This window comes from Microtus pennsylvanicus, chromosome 12, assembly GCF_037038515.1.
Source record: "Microtus pennsylvanicus isolate mMicPen1 chromosome 12, mMicPen1.hap1, whole genome shotgun sequence".
Classification (NCBI taxonomy): domain Eukaryota; kingdom Metazoa; phylum Chordata; class Mammalia; order Rodentia; family Cricetidae; genus Microtus; species Microtus pennsylvanicus.
The window spans coordinates 3,805,922-3,826,776 of record NC_134590.1 but is presented as its reverse complement, the minus strand read 5'-3'; the positions used below and the strand labels follow the sequence as shown (position 1 = coordinate 3,826,776).

At 38.5% G+C, this 20,855-nt stretch overlaps 1 protein-coding gene across 1 annotated transcript in view; it reads right to left on the bottom strand.

Moving 5' to 3' along the window:
- Positions 1-20,855, bottom strand: part of LOC142832680 (ATP-binding cassette sub-family G member 3-like) — a 158,955-nt gene that overhangs the window by 10,466 nt on the left and 127,634 nt on the right. Inside the window, exons 6-12 of the mRNA XM_075943361.1 lie at positions 15,842-15,978; positions 14,188-14,339; positions 13,083-13,184; positions 11,912-12,159; positions 9,143-9,225; positions 3,091-3,180; positions 1,529-1,653 (exon numbers count right to left, since the gene is read on the bottom strand). Coding sequence (XP_075799476.1) covers positions 1,529-1,653; positions 3,091-3,180; positions 9,143-9,225; positions 11,912-12,159; positions 13,083-13,184; positions 14,188-14,339; positions 15,842-15,978 — 937 coding nt within the window. The remainder of the gene's footprint in view (positions 1-1,528; positions 1,654-3,090; positions 3,181-9,142; positions 9,226-11,911; positions 12,160-13,082; positions 13,185-14,187; positions 14,340-15,841; positions 15,979-20,855) is intronic.

Genomic DNA, 20,855 nt, shown 5'->3' with positions numbered 1-20,855 from the left:
ATGAGCCATGCATAGTCCTATGTAGTCAAAAGATCACAAGTTAGATCACAGTCTGGGAATCTGAGTTATATTCTTAATTGTTTTAATAGTTATTGTTATGATTACCACAGTATGTATGGTACATGTGTGAGTATGGGTGTCCATGACTATACATGTGCCATGGTATTCATTATCATGGTATGCAAGGACCACAGAGTGTATGTTTCATGGTGTGCTTGTGCCATGGTGTGCATGTGTCATGGTATGCATATGCTGTTGTGTGCATGTGCCATGGTGTGCATATATCATGTTGTGCATGTGCCATGGTGTGTAAGTGCCATGGTGTGTTGGAGGAAAGGTCGCTTGTTCATTTTCAGCTACCCAGCCAGCTTAGACAGAAGGATGTTCCACACCAACAGTGTACATGTGCCAATGGTGTGCATTTGCCATAGTGTACATGTGCCATGGTATGCACGTGCCATGGTGTGTGTGTGTGTGTGTGGAATTGAAGAACGTCTTTCTGGAGTGATTCTCTCTTTCACTGTGAATTCTGAGCATCAAATTCAGATTGTCAGACTTGCAGGAAGAGCACCTTTGCCCACAACTATCCCATGGCCTATCTGAGTGGTGCTCAGTGATCAGTCGCCTATAACACAAAGTCTAAGCTGTATTGGTGTTTATACTTGAAAGTGTATCTATGTGTGAGTGTGTGTGTGTGCAGAACTGCATGTATGTGTATGTATGTGTGCTTTGTGTGCATTTATATGAGTGTTTGTGGGTGTATAAATCTGTGTGTGTTTGTATGTATGTATGTGTGTGCATTTAGACGTGTGTGTGTGTGAAAAGTATGGAAATTCTGAACAAATAATCTAGGCACATTAACAACAATGAACAAATGAATATGGGCACATATTTCAAAAAACTATATATGTTATATAATTTCAGCAAACCTCAAATTCATTATCCTCTCTCTTTGTAAAATTAGGTGGCATAAGACATTGTACACATTTAACTTCTTTTACATAAAAGCATGTACTAGCATTGCAGAGACCCTGAATTCTGTTACCAGCACCTACACTGTGGCTCATATTCTCCTGGAACTCCAGTTAAAGGTGATCTAATGTCCTCTTCGGGCCTCCCCAGGAGCTTTATTCACTTAGTGTGTGTGTGTGTGTGTGTGTGTGTGTGTGTGTGCACGTGCACACACACACACAGGAAAACAAACAAAAAAAAGGAAAAATAAATCATTTACAGTACTTATGATAGATATCTAATAGTTGATTTGCTCCATTGGCACTGTCTCAAATGTGTATGCTATTTATACATTCATTATAGTCCATGGAATCTCTAGCACAGTTTCATAAACAGCTTTTGTAGTATTTTGCTAATAAGTCTTGGAGACTTTCCTCACACTGAACGTCTGTTTTACATGGCACACAGTGAAAAGGAGCTTTTCTACTCTTGCTCTTCTACTTTAGTCTTGCCATATATGTACAAACCAAACATGCTCCCCCATAACAAACACAGATTCTCTTGCTTTGTCACTTACCTGTTATGGTGAATACTATAACAGTAAATATAATACTCGGCAATAACCTCCTGGGTACCAGTTCACCCAGCAATTTTCCAAGGAAATATGAAGACACTCTGTAGTATCCACTGGTGTGCTCATGTCTACAGAGTCAAAGATAAGGTTATACATCCTTAGATTAGTCTAGAAGGCACAGGGGAGATGCTGGCTACACTGACTTCTGTTACAAGGATCTTCACAGGACAGTGTCCCCTATTGTCCATGCTGATGCCCATACACGTCCCTGGCTTAGGGACCAGCATCTTTAGGTCATCAGCCTTATGACATTCTCATTACAATTCTCCCCTCTAATGAATTGTCCTCTATTTTTTTCCTACTCTGGCCACACAATAGCCCTTCCAGAGAAACAACCCAATGTGTTCACTCTTCCCAAGTCTCTGCCCCTCTGAAGCTGGTTCTCTGAGAAGCAACTCATTCGTACCTCACCTCAGACCGTGGTCATGGAGACTTCTCTCCTTCCAGTTCTTATGAAGGTGACACTGTCAGCCTGAGGTCACAGTGCACCTTCAGGACACTACATCATTGTCATCTGCTGATCTCACTTTGGCAGATGTATTCCTTCAATAATCTCTCTTTACAACCGTGAATCCTTACCAGTACCAAATATAATCTTTCCTTCCTGATATCTTCTAAGTCATCCAAATTCCATGTTCTTCCCCTCCCAGTGACTTCATTGTATCTCTTATATTTTTGAGAATAAACCACTAGTGCAGTCTTGCCTCAGAATCCATATGCAGCCAAGAATGATTAACTTCCTGCCTCTTCCAGAGCCCCAAGAGATGGAATTACAGAAACACAGTCGTGCTCAGTGTTTTGTGGTACTGTAACTTTAACAGAGGGTTTCATGCACACAAAGTCAACACTCTACCAACTGAGTGGAGCCCTCAGCTCCTCTCTCCTGACTCTTCTCCTTGACATGTACTTGGAGGCAAATCTTGGCCATCTTTGAGAACAATGAATCCTAATCAAAGGCCACCAGAAAAAAATTCTTCCATGTTTAAAAAACACAGGAGATAAAACAGCTCATTTCTACACAGCTACTGCTTGGCTCTTTCCAGTCCTCCATCAAGAGGAGAACTGTGATTCTTGTGCAACTGTGCCTCTCCAGCTCCAATGTGCTGCTGATCCCACTACACTTAAGCTCTACAAAATCCCTGACATTCTCCTTAGGGGGTTCATGAATTTCCTGTGATTTTCAGTCCCCTACTGCTGTGTTGTCTGCTGAGTTCTGAGGACTACACCCCAAATCTGAAGTATTTACTGAGCATCAGATACCTCTGCTCTTAATTACACATTTATTTTTCATTAATATTAGTAATCTCTTTACATACTTCAAAATGCATGGGGCCACAACAATGATGAACACAAACTTTCATTATCTGTTTACTTTTCTGCTAAACAGATAAGAAAAAAGGAAACAATGCTGATATTTCATGAGATAGCATGCTAAGCCCAAATACGAATGTAATTAATTTGATCAACAACCCCTGATGTCTGATACCTGAGCAAGGGATACTCACAGAAAACGATCCCTGTCAATCACAAAGAGTTCCCCTGTAGTCATGCCTGTGATACATTCAAAGCTTGTGAGCAAGAAGAGCAAGGCAGCTCTGTAGGGAGAGAATGAGGGCAAAAGCAATAGTAAATTCAACATTAGGATGGTTACCTTACAACAAAGAAAAACAAAACAAAAAATAAGGAAAAGGAAAGTCAAGGTAAAACAATCAAACATGTGAAGGAAAGAGTTCAAGACCTGAAAATTGAAATAGAGGCAATAAAAAAACACAAACAGAAGGAATTTTGGAAATGAAAAACACGAACTTCAGATACAAGCATCATCAACAGAATGTAAGAGATGGAAGAAGGACTTTGTGGATTTAAAGATCCAATAGAGAATAGATTCATGGCTCAAAGAAAATGTTAAATCCAACAAATTCATAACACAAAAAAAAATCTGGGAAATATGGGACACCACAAAAAAACTGACCCTAAGAATAACAGGGATAGAAAGTAAAGAACTCCTGCTCAAAGGCACAGAAAACATATTCAAAATAATCATAGATTTCCCAACCCAAAGAAAGGCATGCCTATGAAGATACAAGAATCTAACAGAACACTAAAAATATTGAACCAAAAACGTCCCTTTACCAATACTTATCAAGACACTAAATATAGAGAATAATGAAAGAATATTAAGAGCTACAAAGGAAAAAGGCCAAGTAACATATAAAGGCAGATCTATCAAAATTACACCTGACTTCTCGATGCAGAAGGTCCTGAACAGACATTTGCAGACACTAAGAGACCCTGGAAGTTAGACCAGACGACTCTACCCAGCAAAACTTTCAATTACTATAGGTGGAGAAAATAAGATATTCCATGATAAAACCAGATTTAAATGATACCTATCCGCAAATCCAGCCCTGTACAAAGTACTAGAAGGAAAACTCCAACCCAAGGAAACTAGCTGTATTCACAAAAACAGACAATAGATAACCTCATACCAGCAAACCACAGAGAGTGGAAACATACATACACTCTAGCACCATCATCACCAAAAATGGAAAAAAAATAACAGGAATTAACAAACACTGGTCATTAATATCTCTTAATATCAATGGACCCAATTCACTTGCAAAAAGACGGAGGTTAACAGAATGGATAAAAAAAAACAGGATTCATTTTTCTGCTGCATATAAGAAACATACCTCAAAGATAGATATTACCTCAAAGTAAAAGGTTGGGTATAGTGATAGGTCACTTGTAACATAATAAATAAAGCTTGCCTGAAGATCAGATAGTAAAACAGCCACACTGATCAGCCATAAACACCAGACAGTGGTGGCACAACCTTTAATCCTACTAGCCACACTACTTTGACTTAGAAACCAGGCAGTAGTGGCACACGCCTTTATTCTCAGCACTAGAAAGGAATATAAAATGGAAGGAGACAGCTCTCAGGATCAATCTCATTCTGAGATTCCTGGAGGCAGGATTATCATTTTCAAACTGAGGTAGAAGAAACTCCACATGGAGTTTAATATCTCTGTGGCAAAAGTAAACTACTGGGTAAGAAAATACCCTTGATTCAACTGCTGACAGTATGCTTTCCTAACTGGACAAGCAGGACACAAAAGAAAGTGATTGCCAAAGACAAAGAGGGACAGCACTTCAGAATATCCTGTTTCACAGGATAATCTTTTAGATATATTAGGTCCAAGACAGATGACCCAACATTGCAGAGGAACATTTTTCTATCATTTCTCACATTTTTGGGAATTTCCTTGCTTACATTTCATGCTTACTCACTTAATATTATTTCCTTCTTGGATCTCTGAAGGAGTGAAAGACTAGATAATTACAGTTATAGTTTTCCTTGTTTACCTGACACAGAAAGTAATTTATTATAGAAAGTATATTAGGTATAAGACTTTGGAATCACCAAGATAGGATAGATACTGACTATTTTCTCTGAATTTGTCAAATGCAAATAGAATATACATTTTTTGCCTGTATATACTGTATTTAGTTATTAGATTTATTGTATATAGTTCTCTTATATTAGTTATAGCCTTCTTTTTTATTTTAGACAAAACATGGAAATGTAGTGATATTTCATTTGTATTTTAATAAATAAAGTTTGCCTGAAGATCATAGAGTAAAAGAATCACACTGGTTAGCCTTACAGATCAGGCAGTGGTGACACACACTTTTAATCCCAATAGCCACAGTTTGCCATAGAAACTGGGAAGCAATGGTACACACCTTTAATCTTAGCTCTTGAGTGGAATATAAGACAGGAAGAGACCAGCACAGTCTCATTGTTAGGATTTCTGGAGGCAGAATTGCCATTTTGGACTGAGGTAGAGGTAAGTGCCAATGGCTAGCTGCTTTTATTTTCTGGTCTTCAGGTTGAACCTCAATATCTATCTCAGGGTTTTATTAATCTTGTTACAGTTGGGAAATATTTTCCAATCAAATGAACCCAAGAAACAAGCTGGTGTAGCTATCTGTAGTGATAAGGTAAGCAGGCCTGCTTTTCGTCCCACCCAGCTCCGGCACAGCTAGCTTTACACCTGAAATAACAACACACAAATTGTATTCTTTTAAACACTACCTGGCCCATTAGTTCCAGCCTCTTAATGGCTAATTCTTATATCTTGCTTAACCCATTTCTAATAATCTGTGTAGCACCATGAGATGGTGGCTTACCAGGAATTATTCAGTATGTTTGACCTGGCAGCTGGCTCCATGGCGTCTGACCTCACTTTTTTCTACCCAGCATCCTGTTCTGTTTACTCCGCCTACCTAATTTTCTGTTCTATCAAAGGGCCAAGGCGGTTTCTTTATTAACCAACGAAAGTAACACATAGATCCTCCTCCATCAGCTATCATAATATCTAACAAAATAAACTTGAAACTATAGTTAATCTACTGAGGGAAAATGGTGTGTTGTACCCTGTAAAGATTACTTGTATTGGTTTAATAAGATGCTGACTGGCTAGTAGCCAGTCAGGAAGTATAGGTGGGTAACCAAAACAGAAGAATTCTGGGAAAAGGAAAGGCCCAAAATTCAGTCATCATGCAGCTTCTAAGGAAGCAAGATGAGAATGCCTCACTGATAAAAGGTACCAAGCAACATAGCTAACATAGACAAGAATTATGGGTTAAGATATAAGAGTTAGTCAATAAGCAGCCTGAGCTAATAGGCCAACCAGTTTATAATTAATGTAGGCCTCTGCGTGTTTCTTTGGGACTTTCTATGGGACCAAGTGGGATAGAAACCTTAGTCATCAGATGGTGCCAATGTGGAAAACTACATCCACATACAACCTGAGAGAGCTTGGGAAGTAATTCTTGACACAAAAGAACAGAGTTAAGCATGGCTTCTTGGTAGCAGCACTTTCTCAGGTGGGCTCTGTTTGCTAGGGCAAAGCATGTCTCCTTTAATACAGGCTTTCTTACTCAGCTTTAGCTGCAAAAACCGAGCAGCTCTTTTAAGAGCTACCACCAAATACTTATGCTGTGGGACAGTGGTCTGTATTCTGTCACTTGTATTTTAAATAAATGGTGACTGGTCAGTAGCCAGGCAGGAAGTATAGGCAGGGCAATGAGAACTCTGGAAAGAAGGAAGTTTCAGTCTGCAGTTGTCACCCAGACAGAGAGGAAGCCAGACACAGAGCAAGCAAGATGTGACTGCCTTGCCAAAAATGGTACCAAGTCACGTTGCTAATACAGACAAGAATTATGAGCTAATATAAGTTAAAAGAGTTAATAAGAAGCCTGAGATACTAGGCAAATCAGTTTATAATTAATGTAGATCTCTGTGTGATTTCTTTGGAACTTAACGACTGTGGGAACTGGCAGGACAGAAACCTCAGTCAATAGAATGCCGTGCCAAAGTGGGGCTGATCAAATCCACTTAAAAGCCCGAGAGATCTTGGGAAGCTATTCTAGATAGAAAAGAATAGAGTTAAACATGGCTTCCTGATAGCAGCACTTTCTTGGATGTACTTTGCTTGCTAGAGGCAAACACTCTCATTTTAGAGAGGCCTCCTGAGTCAGCTTTTGCAGCTCTTTTAAAAGCTCCTGTCGTGAAACACTTAAATAGTGTTGACGAAAAGCTGACTATATACTTTTTGGTTGTGGAAGGGACCTTGAAATGCCAGAGTTGTGGCAATAAACATGGCTCTGGCCAGTACCTCTGCCATGAGGCTAGACTCTCAGAAAGAAGCTAAGTAATGGGAGGATCCAGTCATCAGATCCATGGCTTTAATCCTAGCCATATTGCTTAGTAAGTTAAAGACTCATGTGGTCAGAAAAAAAGAGATATATAGTAAAGATAAATTCAAAGTTGAAGAAAACCTCTAAACAGTTTACTGTGTGTTTAAAATATATGTAGGCTTAGAAGAAAAAAAAGAATAAAATTCTTAAAAGAAAAAAAATAGAGTACTTGGATGTGGTGGCACATACCTTTAATCCCAACACCTGGGAGTCAGAGATAGGTAGATCTCTGGGAATTCAAGGACAGCCTGTCTACAGAGTGAATACCAGAACAACCAAACATACACAGAGAATCCTTGTCTCAAGGAACCAAAAAGTAAAAATAAAAATAAAAAAATAGAGTTTAAAAGAAAGTCACATGATGATGAAAAATACACAGAGAATTTGGATACTCTATGTTAGTGTGTTGTCTTTGAATTGTTTGATGTCTGAGGAAGGAGCGACAGCTGCTAAAAGACATTTGTTTATAAATGATGTTGTATCAATCGAACACATATATTTTGAAAATGCCTTGATTTTAAAATTTAAGTTAAAACATTATAAACAGAATTTTAAAATATTCAAAAGAGAAGAAATATATGTTGATCATTTATCTGTTGGGAAATTCACATCTTAGAAATTAAAAAAAAAACCTATAACTTAGTAGAGAAAAATTAAGGGTCAGTGAGATGGCTCAGCAGCTGTGATGACTGCTGCCAAGCTTGACATCCTTGAGTATAATCCCTGAAACCCCTGTGGTGGAGGGATCAGCTCTTCTCCATTGTCCTCTGACCTTTATGTGCTTGGTGTAGAACATACATGCTCACACACATACATATGCTAGATAAATTAATAAATAATCTTGGAGTGAAAAGGAAACATTCCATCTTAAAATGAAAAAATGGGTTATACAGACACTTCATAAACTATACAATGGAATGTGATTTATTTTTCTTAGATATCTTATCCAAAACAAGAAAGAACATAAGTTTGGGTGAGGATGTGGACATATTGAAGCCCTTGTGTTGTGCTGGTGAGGATTTAAAGTAGCACAGTAGAGTTTGAGACAGGATAGCAGTTCCTCAAACAATTAACACAACGGCCTATGATTTGGCAACTCTAGCTTTCTACCTTACAGAGCAAAATGCCAGAGCTCAAACAGATGGACTTTCAGGCTCAGCAGCATGGTTCATAGTAGACAAAGATGACAGCGAACCACATTTTCATCCACAATGAATGGGAAGCAACCTGGCATATTCACAAAATAGATTATTATTCTGCCTTACAGAACCTAAGGAATCCCCATACATGCCACACTTAGAGGAGCCCTGAAGACATTACACTAATGAAAAGAAGACAGTCAAAAGAAACAAAACCCACATCAAAACAACAGCAGAACATAGATACTTATGTGACTCCAATTGAGGGTTCCCACGTTAGTCATGTTCAATGACAGAAAATAAAATGGTTGATGCCAGGAATCAGGAGAGAGTAGTGTGGGGAGTCTTCTTTCAGAAATGCAGGATTCCATTAAAAAAGATGAAAAATTACCTACATATCAAGTGTGTTGATAGTCGCATAACATGAAGCTACTACATACAATAAAACTGGTAAAATGTGAAATGTGTGGAGTGTATAGTTTCATACTATCTGCACACAAACATATGTGAAAAAGTGAGTTCTTCCATTCATCCTTCAGTGTACACTCTACAACATGATAGAACATAACTCTGTTCTTATCATAAATTACAATTCTTGATGGATTTATATAAGCTTGATCAAAGTAACAGCATTTTCTCAATTTCTTACCTTCCCTGGACTGCAGTGCAATCATTTCGTAGGACATGGAAAACTGTACCCAAAATGATAGCCACTATGGCTGTGATAGTTGCCTTTCAAAAAAAATACAGGGAGGAAGTTTACATTAGAGGAAAGTAGTATTCTACACACTGCTGATTATCTTAAGATACATGGTTTCCTGATCAGATCTCTCCAGTGAGAGAAGCACTATATTTTAACCAGAATTCCTAGAAGAATACAAAACACATGTGTTACTAGACTGTATGTTAAACTGAAAATGAAGTTCTTTGCAATCTGAGGCTCCAACAGTAGACTCTGGAAAGCTAAGACTTCTCCCAGTGCTCCAGCAGGAATGGACAGTGAAGGACTCAGTTCAGGTACTAAAACCTGGATGATACAGGGTGGGAGAGAATGCAGGCACCTGGGAAGCTTAGGGAACAAACAGTTAAGAGACAGAAAGTCTTCACCTAAACTGAGGTCTCAGCTCTGGTGCCAACGAACATTTGCAGTTTTCTACTTCAAGTGGCTCAAACTAGTTCATGATTTCTTTACTCTTATAGTGTACCCCAGGCCAGAAGGGAAGCTCAGTGGCAGAGCCCTCACAACATACACTAGATGCTAATCCCCTCAAGTGCAAACCAAATAATGAAATTAAAAATGACTCACAACACAGTTCCCAGCAATGGGCATTTTGTGTGCTAAGAAGGGGTGAGGTGGTCCTCACCTGTGTCACCTCAGGGAATTCTGTGCCTGCGTGGGAACCAGCACTATTGCTGTCACCAAAGTTTTCATACAGCATCCTCTGGGTCCCTCCATGCTCCCCTTGACCATCATATCAGTGATTGATGCTCCATCAGCCTTAATCAGACCACCTTGGGCTCAAGTCTCATCTAAGCTGCCAGCTCTTCCAGATCTTCATCTACTCCATCTACCCAGTCTGTGCAGACAATCACAAGGAGCCTGCACTGCTTTGTTTTGTTTTGGGTTAAAATGGCTTTAAATGGTGCTTCACTTAGTAAAGGAGCAAGACTACATGATGCTGCAACTTATTTGAAAGACTCCATTATTGCTCCGATAATATTTTAGAAGTAGAATATTATGATCTAAGGAAAGCACTCTAACATGTAACTTGATAAATTAGAAACCAAAATCCCAGGGCTTGGAGATAAGGCTCAGCAGTTAAGAGCACTTGCTGCTCTTGCAGAGAACCTGGGATTCAGTTCCCAGCATCCTAATGATCCTTCACAACCATGTGTAGCTCCAGTTTCAGAAGATCTGATGCCTTCTTTTGGCCACCATGGGCATGCACATGATGAAAAGTTAAACATACAGGCAAAATACTCATATACAAAAAATAAATAAATAAAAATTGAAAAAATAGTCTTTAATTTTTAATTGCAATTTGCTAAAACACTCACACACATAGACATAAACACATACACTACTTACCTTATGATACTGCCTCAGTATTAAACAATGAGTAATCAGTTTAATGAATGTAACTCACCCATTTCCAAATCATATCAATTTTTTGTTGTCAAAAAATGTGACATAAAAATGCTCCCCTTTTATGACACAAATGCCCAAGTATAAAGAACAAAGTATTTGGAGCAGTTGACAGTATAACTCAAATGGTCAGAATATTTACATACACAGAGAAGAAAGCAACATTAAAATATGAGAAAGGCAGCTCACATGTTAAGAAGTAAGTGGTGTTCATTAAAGTCAACAGTACATGACCTTTCAGTATTCAACAGAAACTAAATGCCTGAGAATAAACTAAGAGAACACTTACAGCAGAACTGACTATAAATTCTGGTTGGACAGGGACAGGGATGTAGGTCACAGTAGAGGGATTGCCCTTTAATGGTCATGGCCTGGGCCAGGATCAAACACTAAACGACAGAATCAACATCATCATAAAATAAAATATAACTGAATAAGCAGTGGTCCAATGAGCTGAAAGAACCACACGTATGTGTGATATTGAGGTTAAAACAACATGATGATCCTTGTTACAGAGCCGTAAAGTAGAACTTCACCTCCTCCCAGTTCCAGTTGGCTGACAGGGAAGAGCATTGTTCAGTCCAGTTACTGTGTGTGTGAGCTGCACTCTTTGAGTAGCTACTGCTTTCACACACTGGACTCCTGATGAGGGAACAGCACTCTGCAATGGGCTCATCTCAGGCAGTCGATGCTCAGGCTCCCTCAGAGCTGTTCTATGGCCCTGTCTCCTCACCACATGATTTCAACCACAGATCAACCGTCCTTTCCCTCTCCAGTCATCTCCACCCTTCTCTACTTAAACGTTCCCCAAGTCCATTCCTTCATCTGACAGGCTATAGTTTTATCTATTTATCCAGTTACCATCCACCCCCTCACAAGGAATGCTACATAAAAAAAAAAGGCCTTTTACTCCTGGACTCATTCCTAGATTTTGAACTTGTAGGATGTGCTGCTGAAATAAAGCAGACAGGGGTGAGACACCAAGGTGTGCTGAGTTTCTTTTTGTCATTTCCTGAATTAAGTCTTCTACTTGGATTAGTCATTACAGTTCCTATTAATAAAAAAAAAAACCACTAAAAATCTTTTCCATAAGTAAAACCTTAATAGCGGTCTACTTGCTTTATTGGATCTGTCTCTATGCCAGGCAGAGTGCAGATGACAAACACATGGAAGGGGCAAAAGATAAGTGTGGCCCTTCAGTAGACTGACTCAGAAACATATTGCTCCCATGTGAGTTTTTCACAATACAATTAAAATAAATCATCAGATTACCTTAATTATAATGATCCGTGGAAAACCCTTGATATTTTTAAATGAACGGTGGATGATCCATCCAAGCTGATACCAGAAAGGAGTGACACACGTGATCTCCAAGGCTGAACTCCTCCCTGACATCTGTTCCCCCAAGAGTGGATCCAGTTCAGTTCTCATTTTGCTGTATAAGGAAGACTGGGCATACATATTGGCTAAGTTTTCTCTGACTTGGTGCTGTCTCTCGGAAAGCTCTTTATCTTTCTCGACTTTGGGATAAAGGAGAATAAAGACAAGAAACAGACAATAATTTATCTGATTTTTCTGAGACACTTTTTATGAATAACATAAATTATGTGTCAGTTTTTCTTTGAGACAGTCTCATGTAGCTAGACAGCCTGTAAAGTTGCCATGAAAGCTGAAGGTGACCTTAAACTTCTCCAGGTCCTCCTGTTTCTGTCTCAAGTGCTGCAATTACAGGCATGAATCTTCATACTCTGCTATGTACTGCTAGGAACCTAATTCAAGGCTTTGTGTGTGCTAGGCAGTGCCCTCCCAGCTGAGCTACATCTTCAGCCCATCATGTTTTGAGAATAAAAATATTACTCTTGTATAATTCTTTACAGAGTAGAAAAGTGACCTGAGTACTGTCATTACCCCATGGATACAACAAACCGAATGGCCTTTTCCAAACCAGATCCCAATTCTCAAAGTCCTCCTTCTCTGATGGATCTATATGTTTTAACATAAAAGTCTGTTTTCTGCTATTTGCTTCAAGTGAATATATATGCAAATGTATATGCAAATATAAAATTGCCAAGTATCTAATGCTATAAACAAAGGAAGGTATAGTGACATAGTTCTGTAATACCTACACTTGACAGGTGAGGAAGAAAGAACACACATTTAGGCCAGTCTGTCTATGTAAGCACACCCTATCTAAAACAGTAGAAAGAATAACTTGACAAGAGGGATATTTACTTTTAACCCAAAATTTCCCTTGTGACAATATCATGCAAATGTTTTTTTGTAAATTAAATAAAAGAAACACCCAACACTAACTAATACCAATGTCCATTAGCTAATTTTAGGACAGTTAGTTAATATAAAATATATATTCTAATGAGACACATGGTTTTGTTTTAATGAAATCAGTTAGACAAAAGTTTGTGACTCTAGAAAACTCATATACCATCATGGCCATCTTCCTCTGTGTCTAGTAGAGCAGAGAAACCTCCATTAATGATGCCCAGGAAGAAGTCTGCATGGTTGTTGTGAGACTCATAGTTGTAACCTACAAAAAAGGCAGACCAAGATCACAAATGTAAGGACCCTCTTCCAAAGCGCAGGAAAGTTTGGGGAGACAGAATCTAAGAACTTCTTTTTCTTTCTCTTCCCCCACTACTTATCCTTTCCTATTATACATACACTTACAATAGTGCAAGAATCTCTGCTTCACAGTCTCTATTGTGTACAATATGTATCATATACGTATGATTTTGGTCATAGACCTAGACTAGACATAGGCATAGACATGTGAAATCTTCCTGTGAAAGAATCATTTGAACTAGGCCTAAATTTTTATTGGACTCCATAGATGCACAAATGTTCACAAATTTTTAAATGACAAAAATTAAGCAAAAACAAAGAACAATGGACAGCAAATATTTTAATTTATATTTGTTGTCAAAGATAATCCTAAATGCATTCACATTTCTCTAAGATGAAATTGATGACATAAACCATTAAAAAATATTTTATCATTGAATCTGAGTGTGTAAAAACCAGGCAGAACAAAACCATGAGTCCACAGAAGCAAGACTTGAGCCCCCTAAACATTGCCTAAACCTGAAATGCAAAGTTACTACCAAGTTAAGTAAGGTCTCCTCCACACCTCCTCAGAATCAGGACACTAAGGAAAAGCTAAAAACCACCTTTTGCTATGTGAACCTGAATATGATGATGTCAGGCCTTTTCAAAGCTGCTCAAGTGATGGATAACTGGGCCAGAGCGGACAAGTTAATTAAAAGGGTCACCACACTGAGAAGCAGAACAAGAGGCTCAGTAAAAATCCTATGACACAGGCACGATACAGGATAGAAAAAAGAAAGAAGAACTGCCAAGAAACCTGTGCTGCATAATAACAGAATCCTGTCACAAAATTAACCAAAGGTAAATCAAAGGGAGAAGCCCACACACAGTAGGTCTGCCTGAGGACCAAGCAGCATTCCTAAGAACCCCTGTGCTGTCCCAGATCCCGTGACTGAAGGAGCTCTCACAGCCAAAGCCAGCCATACCTGCAGATTTGAAGTACTCCAAAGCCTCCTGTGCAGGCCCGTGAAACATGACTTTTCCTGAGGCCACTAAGGTGAGGCTGTCAAACAGTCTGAAGATGGAGTATGGGGGCTGATTAATGGAGAAGATGATTGTCCGTCCCCTCCTAGACATCCTAAGTTTAAAGAAAGGAAAAGTCACTGGACAGAAGAATTTTGAGATTCTTGACAAAATATTTTATTCCTGAAATTATACTCTCTGTTTCCATTTCAGCTTGAATTTTCCTAAAAATACCTCGTCTCACTTGTGTTATGCACCTGATAGAGAAACCAAGCTAAAGCTTTTATTTAAAGACTAGGACTCCCAAAGTGGGAGAATTCAGTAGTTCACTCAAGTGTTACTATGTAGATCCCTGAGCAGTCTTCTCAGACACTGTACCCAGTACCTGGGAGTCAGTGCAGAGAATCCATTCATGAACAGGCTGCCCAGGTGACTGACAACATCACTCAGGCTTGAGAACCAGTGACAGAGCAAACACTACAACTGTGACTGTAAGCACAATTCCCCTCAATCACGCACCAGCCTCTTCAGGAATTGGTGTTCACTGCTCTATGATATGACTCACTTTGCTAACTTGCTCTCCCTCTAAACACTTCAGCAATAATCTCGTTTCAACTTTCACAATATCAGCATGAGGTGATTCTAATATAATTTCCCTCTCTCTGTTGATAAGGTTTAAAAGGTCTAGCAATGGAACAAGTGATCAATTAGAGAGGGTCAATCCTGGGATTGATCATTGGTTTAATTCCATGATAGGAAAAAATAAGCTGAACTACCATTTCATAAAATCTGTACGAGCACCAATAACCAAAAACAGTGCTTAAAACTGGTGTGAAAATAAGGAAACCCTACATCTCAGCCTCCTGTTGACATTTTACACCCCCATCGTGCAGCTGCAGAACCTTCTCTATGATGCATTGCTCTGCTCTAAACTCAGAAGCTTTTCCACATCCCCTGCCATGGAAAACATTAGTACTTACAGTGGCCCAGGGGGTCTAGGCAATCTACATCCAACCAACCAAACCCCTCACTTTAACTAGGAATGTGGAGTGCTGAATTGTATCCTTCTAAAGACTCATTTGTTGAAGACTTCACATATAAGAAAATAAAACGTGGATATAATTGGAAACTAGGGTGTCCTAACGTAACAGGTTAAGACAAGGTTAAATCTCTTGATTTAAAAGATCAAGGCATAGACACAGAAAGAGGGAGGAGATGCCCTCTACAACTCAGTGACCCAGGCCTTAGTAGATACAGTCTGTGGATACCAGAATTAAGAACTGTAAGAAATTTAACTTCTGTCAAGTTACCCAGTCAGTATGTAGTGTCTCAATGCACTAGCAACTTTCCATACCGCCAGACCACTGGGTTCTGGTCAACTTGATCTATTTATGTTTCAGACACACCAAACATGCTTTGCCTCAAAACAAATGAGTTTTCCTCCATACAGTACTCTTTTTTTCTCATTGCTCTTGATGTGTATTCCTTGTTAATTTAAATTTTCTTATAATAAACAAGAACACATTCTGTTACTTACATCTGGATCTCTTGTACCAAAAATACGCACAAGCAACCAGTTATTAAGTGAATAAAACTCAATTTTCCTATGGTACTTACATTTTCAGAACCGAGATGACATCAGTAGTAGTTCTCAAGTCTAAGCAAGTGGTGGGATCATCCAAGAACAAAATGGGATGCTCGGTGACCAACTCCATTGCTATACTGGTCATTTTCCTGAGCTCTTTAGATCTAGGCTAAAGCAACAATGACCATCATTATCAACAAGAATATCCAAGGTCATTGTCATTTGGAGAATGAGCTTGTTCAAGCAATAAAAGATTTTGTTATATAATTATCCTGAGGAGAAAAATGATGGGCACCTGGGAGAAGAAGGAAGTTTTACTTTTCCAAGTAAGTAGAAAGAAGCAGAGGTCAGACTTGACATGAAGCCCATGCTAATGACAGTTACTGTTTGTTTTTTTATCGAGTCACATATTCTAGGGTAATGATTTATTACAACCAAAGGCTGGCACAGTGAAATCTATGTTTAAGGAATGAGCAAGATGCGACAGGAGAAGAAGTATATCTAGTAATTTAGTAGTCATTGCAGTCTCCCAAGAAACACAAGACATAGGCAATCTGTACAACACAATATCACACACTACACAACACACACAAATGCACACATATTACACAACACATACAAAATACAACACACTGACTCACTGGAACATATACAACACACCAATTCACAAGCACACAGACACACACTGGTTTTTTTTAAGCAAAAATTCCACATTGCCTTATTAGAAACTTTTTAACTCCTTTAAGATTTTTATTTATTTATTTATTCATTTAATATTTCTGTTTTATTCCCTCCACCACTTCCCATATCCCTCCTCCTCCCCCAATCAAGTACCCCTCCCTCATCAACCCAAAGAGCAGTCCGGGTTCCCTGCCTTGTGGGAAGTCCAAGGACCTTCCACCTCCTTCCAGGTCTAGTAAGGTGAGCATCCAAACTGCCTAGGCTCCTACACAACCAGTACGTGCAGTAAAATCAAAACCCAGTGTCATTGTTCTTGACTTCTCAGCAGTCCTCATTGTCCACTATGTTCAGCAAGTCTGGTTTTATCCCATGCTTTTTCAGACCCAGTCCAGCTGGCCTTGTTGAGTTCCCGATAGATCATCCCCAATGTCTCAGTATGTGGGTGCACCCCTCGCAGTCCTGAGTTCCTTGCTCATACTCTCTCTCCTTCTGCTCCTGATTTGGACCTTGGGATTTCAGTTTGGTGTTCCATTTTGGGTCTCTGTCTCTGTCTGCTTTCATCGCCCGATGAAAGTTAATCTCCAGAAGAATGACTATATGTCTTTCTTTAGGTTCACCTTCTTATTTAGCTTCTCTAGGATCACGAATTGTAGGCTCAATGTCCAGCAATACCACTCTTGGGAATATACCCAAGAGATGCCCTATGATACAGCAAAAGTATATGCTCAACTATGTTCATAGCAGCATTGTTTGTAATAATCAGAACCTGGAAACAACCTAGATGCCTTTCAGCAGAAGAATGAATGAAGAAAGTATGGAATATATACATATTACAGTACTACTCAGCAGTAAAAAACAATGACTTCTTGAATTTTGCATGCAAATGGACGGAAATAGAAAACACTATCCTGAGTGAGGTAACCCAGACCCAAAAAGATGAACATGGAATGTACTCACTCATAATTGGTTTCTAGTCATAAATAAAGGCCACTGAGTCTATAATTTGTGATCCTGGAGAAGCTAAATAAGAAGGTGAAACCAAAGAAAAACATATAGTTATCCTCCTGGCTATGGGAAGTAGACAAAATTGCTGGGCAAAAAATTGGGATCTTGGGGGTGGGGTGGGATGGGGGTAAGGGGAGATGGGGAGAAAAAAGTGAGAAGGGGAGGATAGGGGGAACTAAACCAACATATAGATTTTAAAGGTATCTTGACTTCAAAATTTGATCTAAGGATTTGTTGCTTTGAACACGAGGTTCTTCTTTTGTTTCCACAGAGGATGAGAATCTGTGAATTCCTTTCTGACTAATGGACCCAGACACCGTCAATTGTCTCTGTAAATGACCAAAATTACTTTGTCCAACAAAAAGCAGGAAGCAGTTTGGAGAGAACTATGCCAAAATTCCCTAAATGATTATTTATAAATGTTTGTTTACATTTAAAGGGGGTATGCTTTAGAGATGAATACTTTGTATTGGTATGGATCTTAGTCTATTGATACAAATTTAAGGAAAATATTATTATAATATTATTATGCTTATAATATTATTATATATACATATTTTTGCTCTTGATTAATGTATTGTGTTTACGCAGCTCAATCAAAAATTTAATGTATAATTAAGAAGTACAGGTTAATAGATAATCATTTATAATAGTCAACAGTAGTCATATTAGTTAGGTTTTCTAGATGTACAGAGACATATTTCAGATGGAGTATTCTTCAAACCTTTCAAAGACTAACAGATTATGGCATTTAAAATATTTTAAGAACTTAGGACTTTACATGACAATGAGACACATCTGCTCCTGGCAGCACCAATCTACTTCAAGAAGATGATGGGCATCAAAAAGGCTCCTTATAGAGTTTGCTAGCCATTGGGGCAAGAGCCTATTCTTGGCTGGACTGCTTGATGTTATGCTGTATGAACTGGACATTCAGGACTCACAGAAAAATGATTGTTGAACTTGTCTAAATATGAGATGGTCCTTCATGGTTCCTGCTTCATATAAGAATCTGCCAGACATTCTGCAGGACACAGAAGAAAGCAACTGATAGACTTTGTCATTACAAGGCAGAACATATCTTCATATTTCTTGCTTCATGAAAAAGTTTGCTGAATAATATGGGCCTGTAGGCTGAAGATTGTATGCCCAATGTTACAGAAGAACTTTGGGTGACTATCCAAGCAGTGAGATGTCTCTGTCAATTCTAGAGTTTTGTAAGTTGCTTACATTGCACTTCCTGTTAACTTAGGTAATATCATCTCCTTCTGGAGTCTTTGATGGAGTTAAAGAATATATAGTTATAATTTTTCTTAGTTATGATAAAAGATAAAGTAGATATAAATATTATAACTATAATTCTTGCTTGATAACTTTTGTTGTATGTTATCTTGCTATGTTAAAGTTAAAAGTTTCTTTTTTATTTAGATGGGAAAGGGGAAATGGTGAGGGAAGCCCTTCTGTATTTGTGTTGCTTTAATTGAATAAAGTTGCTTTCAGCCAGTGGCTTAACAGAGTAAAGCCAAGGGGAGGAATCTGAACAGAGATGTAGAGAAAGAGTAGGTGGAGTCAGGGAGAAGCCATGTAGCCACTGCAGGAGACAGAAGCTTCTACAGGAGCCTGATGGTAGGCCACGACCTCATGGTGATGCACAGATTAATGGAGATGAGTTAGTTTAGAATCTAAGAGCTAGCTGGTCAAACAGTATTGAAAATAATATGGTTTCTGTGTGATTATTTTGGGTCAGAGAGGCCGGGAATGAATGGTCTCTGACAACACTCACACACGCGTGCACGTGCACACACACAGTGAAAGCATGCACATGTGCACTCCACTTTTTGAAAGCTATCATCAAGAAATTATATTAAATTATATTAAAATTCTTACAATCTATTCCATTGCATGAATTTCAAGAAATTAATAAATATCTTCGTATGTTGTTGCTTATAAAACAAATAAGCAACTGAGATCAATGATTAACTATTGGTAAAAATAAAACAAAAAATGACCTTATTGTAAACATAAAACCATGTAAATAAACAGAGCAAAGCACACAAAATTCCATCACTCAGAAAAAAAAGAAAGTATGGTAAATGTCAGTTTTTCTATTATTATCCTCAATAACACAAACATCATAAACAACTATGGAGAGGATCATGTGAATCAATAGCCAATACCTTCCTATTCCTCACTGCCTCTAAAGAAGAGACACTACAGGAATTAATTCATGAGAATCCTATTCTAGCGAGCCCATTTTCATCCATATTACCATATGTCTTCTCAGCAGGCATCTATATAAAATCTTCTCAGTGACTTGATGTCATTGCGAGGGGCAGGACAGTTTGGAGGATGCAAGAAGAGGTAAACAATCCTAATGTTGGAAAACTCAATATATATAATAAATTAAATGCTTGATCAGATTCTTTAAACAATGAAATAATAAAAAATCGGCAATTACAAATGATTATAGATTAGACAGGGCTGAGGATATTAAGAATTTGTTCATTTTGCTAGTTAAGAATCGAATTGCTAAGATAAAGAAATGTCCTTATTTTTATGAATAAGAAATGAGGAATTCAGAGATGAAATACTATAAATATTCTTTTTAATATGTCAGTAAAAAACTAGTAAGCTATTACAACAATCAGCTATGAAGCTCAACAACTTTCTGTTACCTTTCCTCATACTGTAAAAGTCTTAGCAGGAAGAGTCCCTCGATCCATTGATTTGCACAACTTGCATGTGATTGTATCTATAAAACCTTCCACAGGGTCTGAGAACAAATATTAACAGAAAATAAGGAAGCAGGGAGCAAGGGCAAAGTGTACCCTTTTTTCTGTACAGTTGATAAGATAAAAAGTAAACAAAGAACAAAGTTTTTTATTTCAGAACACAGTTTAAAACTACAGTAGACCATTGCAGGGAAACCAAGGCAGGAAGCTGATGCAGCTAGGTACATCCAGTCAGGAGCACAGAGAGGATGAATGCATGCATGCCTGTAAGTGTTCAACTCAATAAATACAAACAATAGCGCTGCCTGCATTGGGCTGGGTCTTTCCACATGGCCTAACTTAATTAAGACAATCACCTACAGAAATGCCCACAAGTCAACTTGACTACAGTTCCTCATTGAGACTCTCTGCTAGATGATTCTATCTAATTCTAGATTGTGTCAAGTTGATAGTTAAAACTGGGCACCAGAGACAGGATGAGATAAAAACACAAAAAGAAAGACTAAAGAAAATAACAAATACTACACAAGTGAGAAGTAAAAGCTAAAGAATCCAAGGACATCCCTGAAGGGAAATAAATGCAGAGTGAACACAGAGCCAGAGTTCTCCATTGCACGCCCTGTGTCAG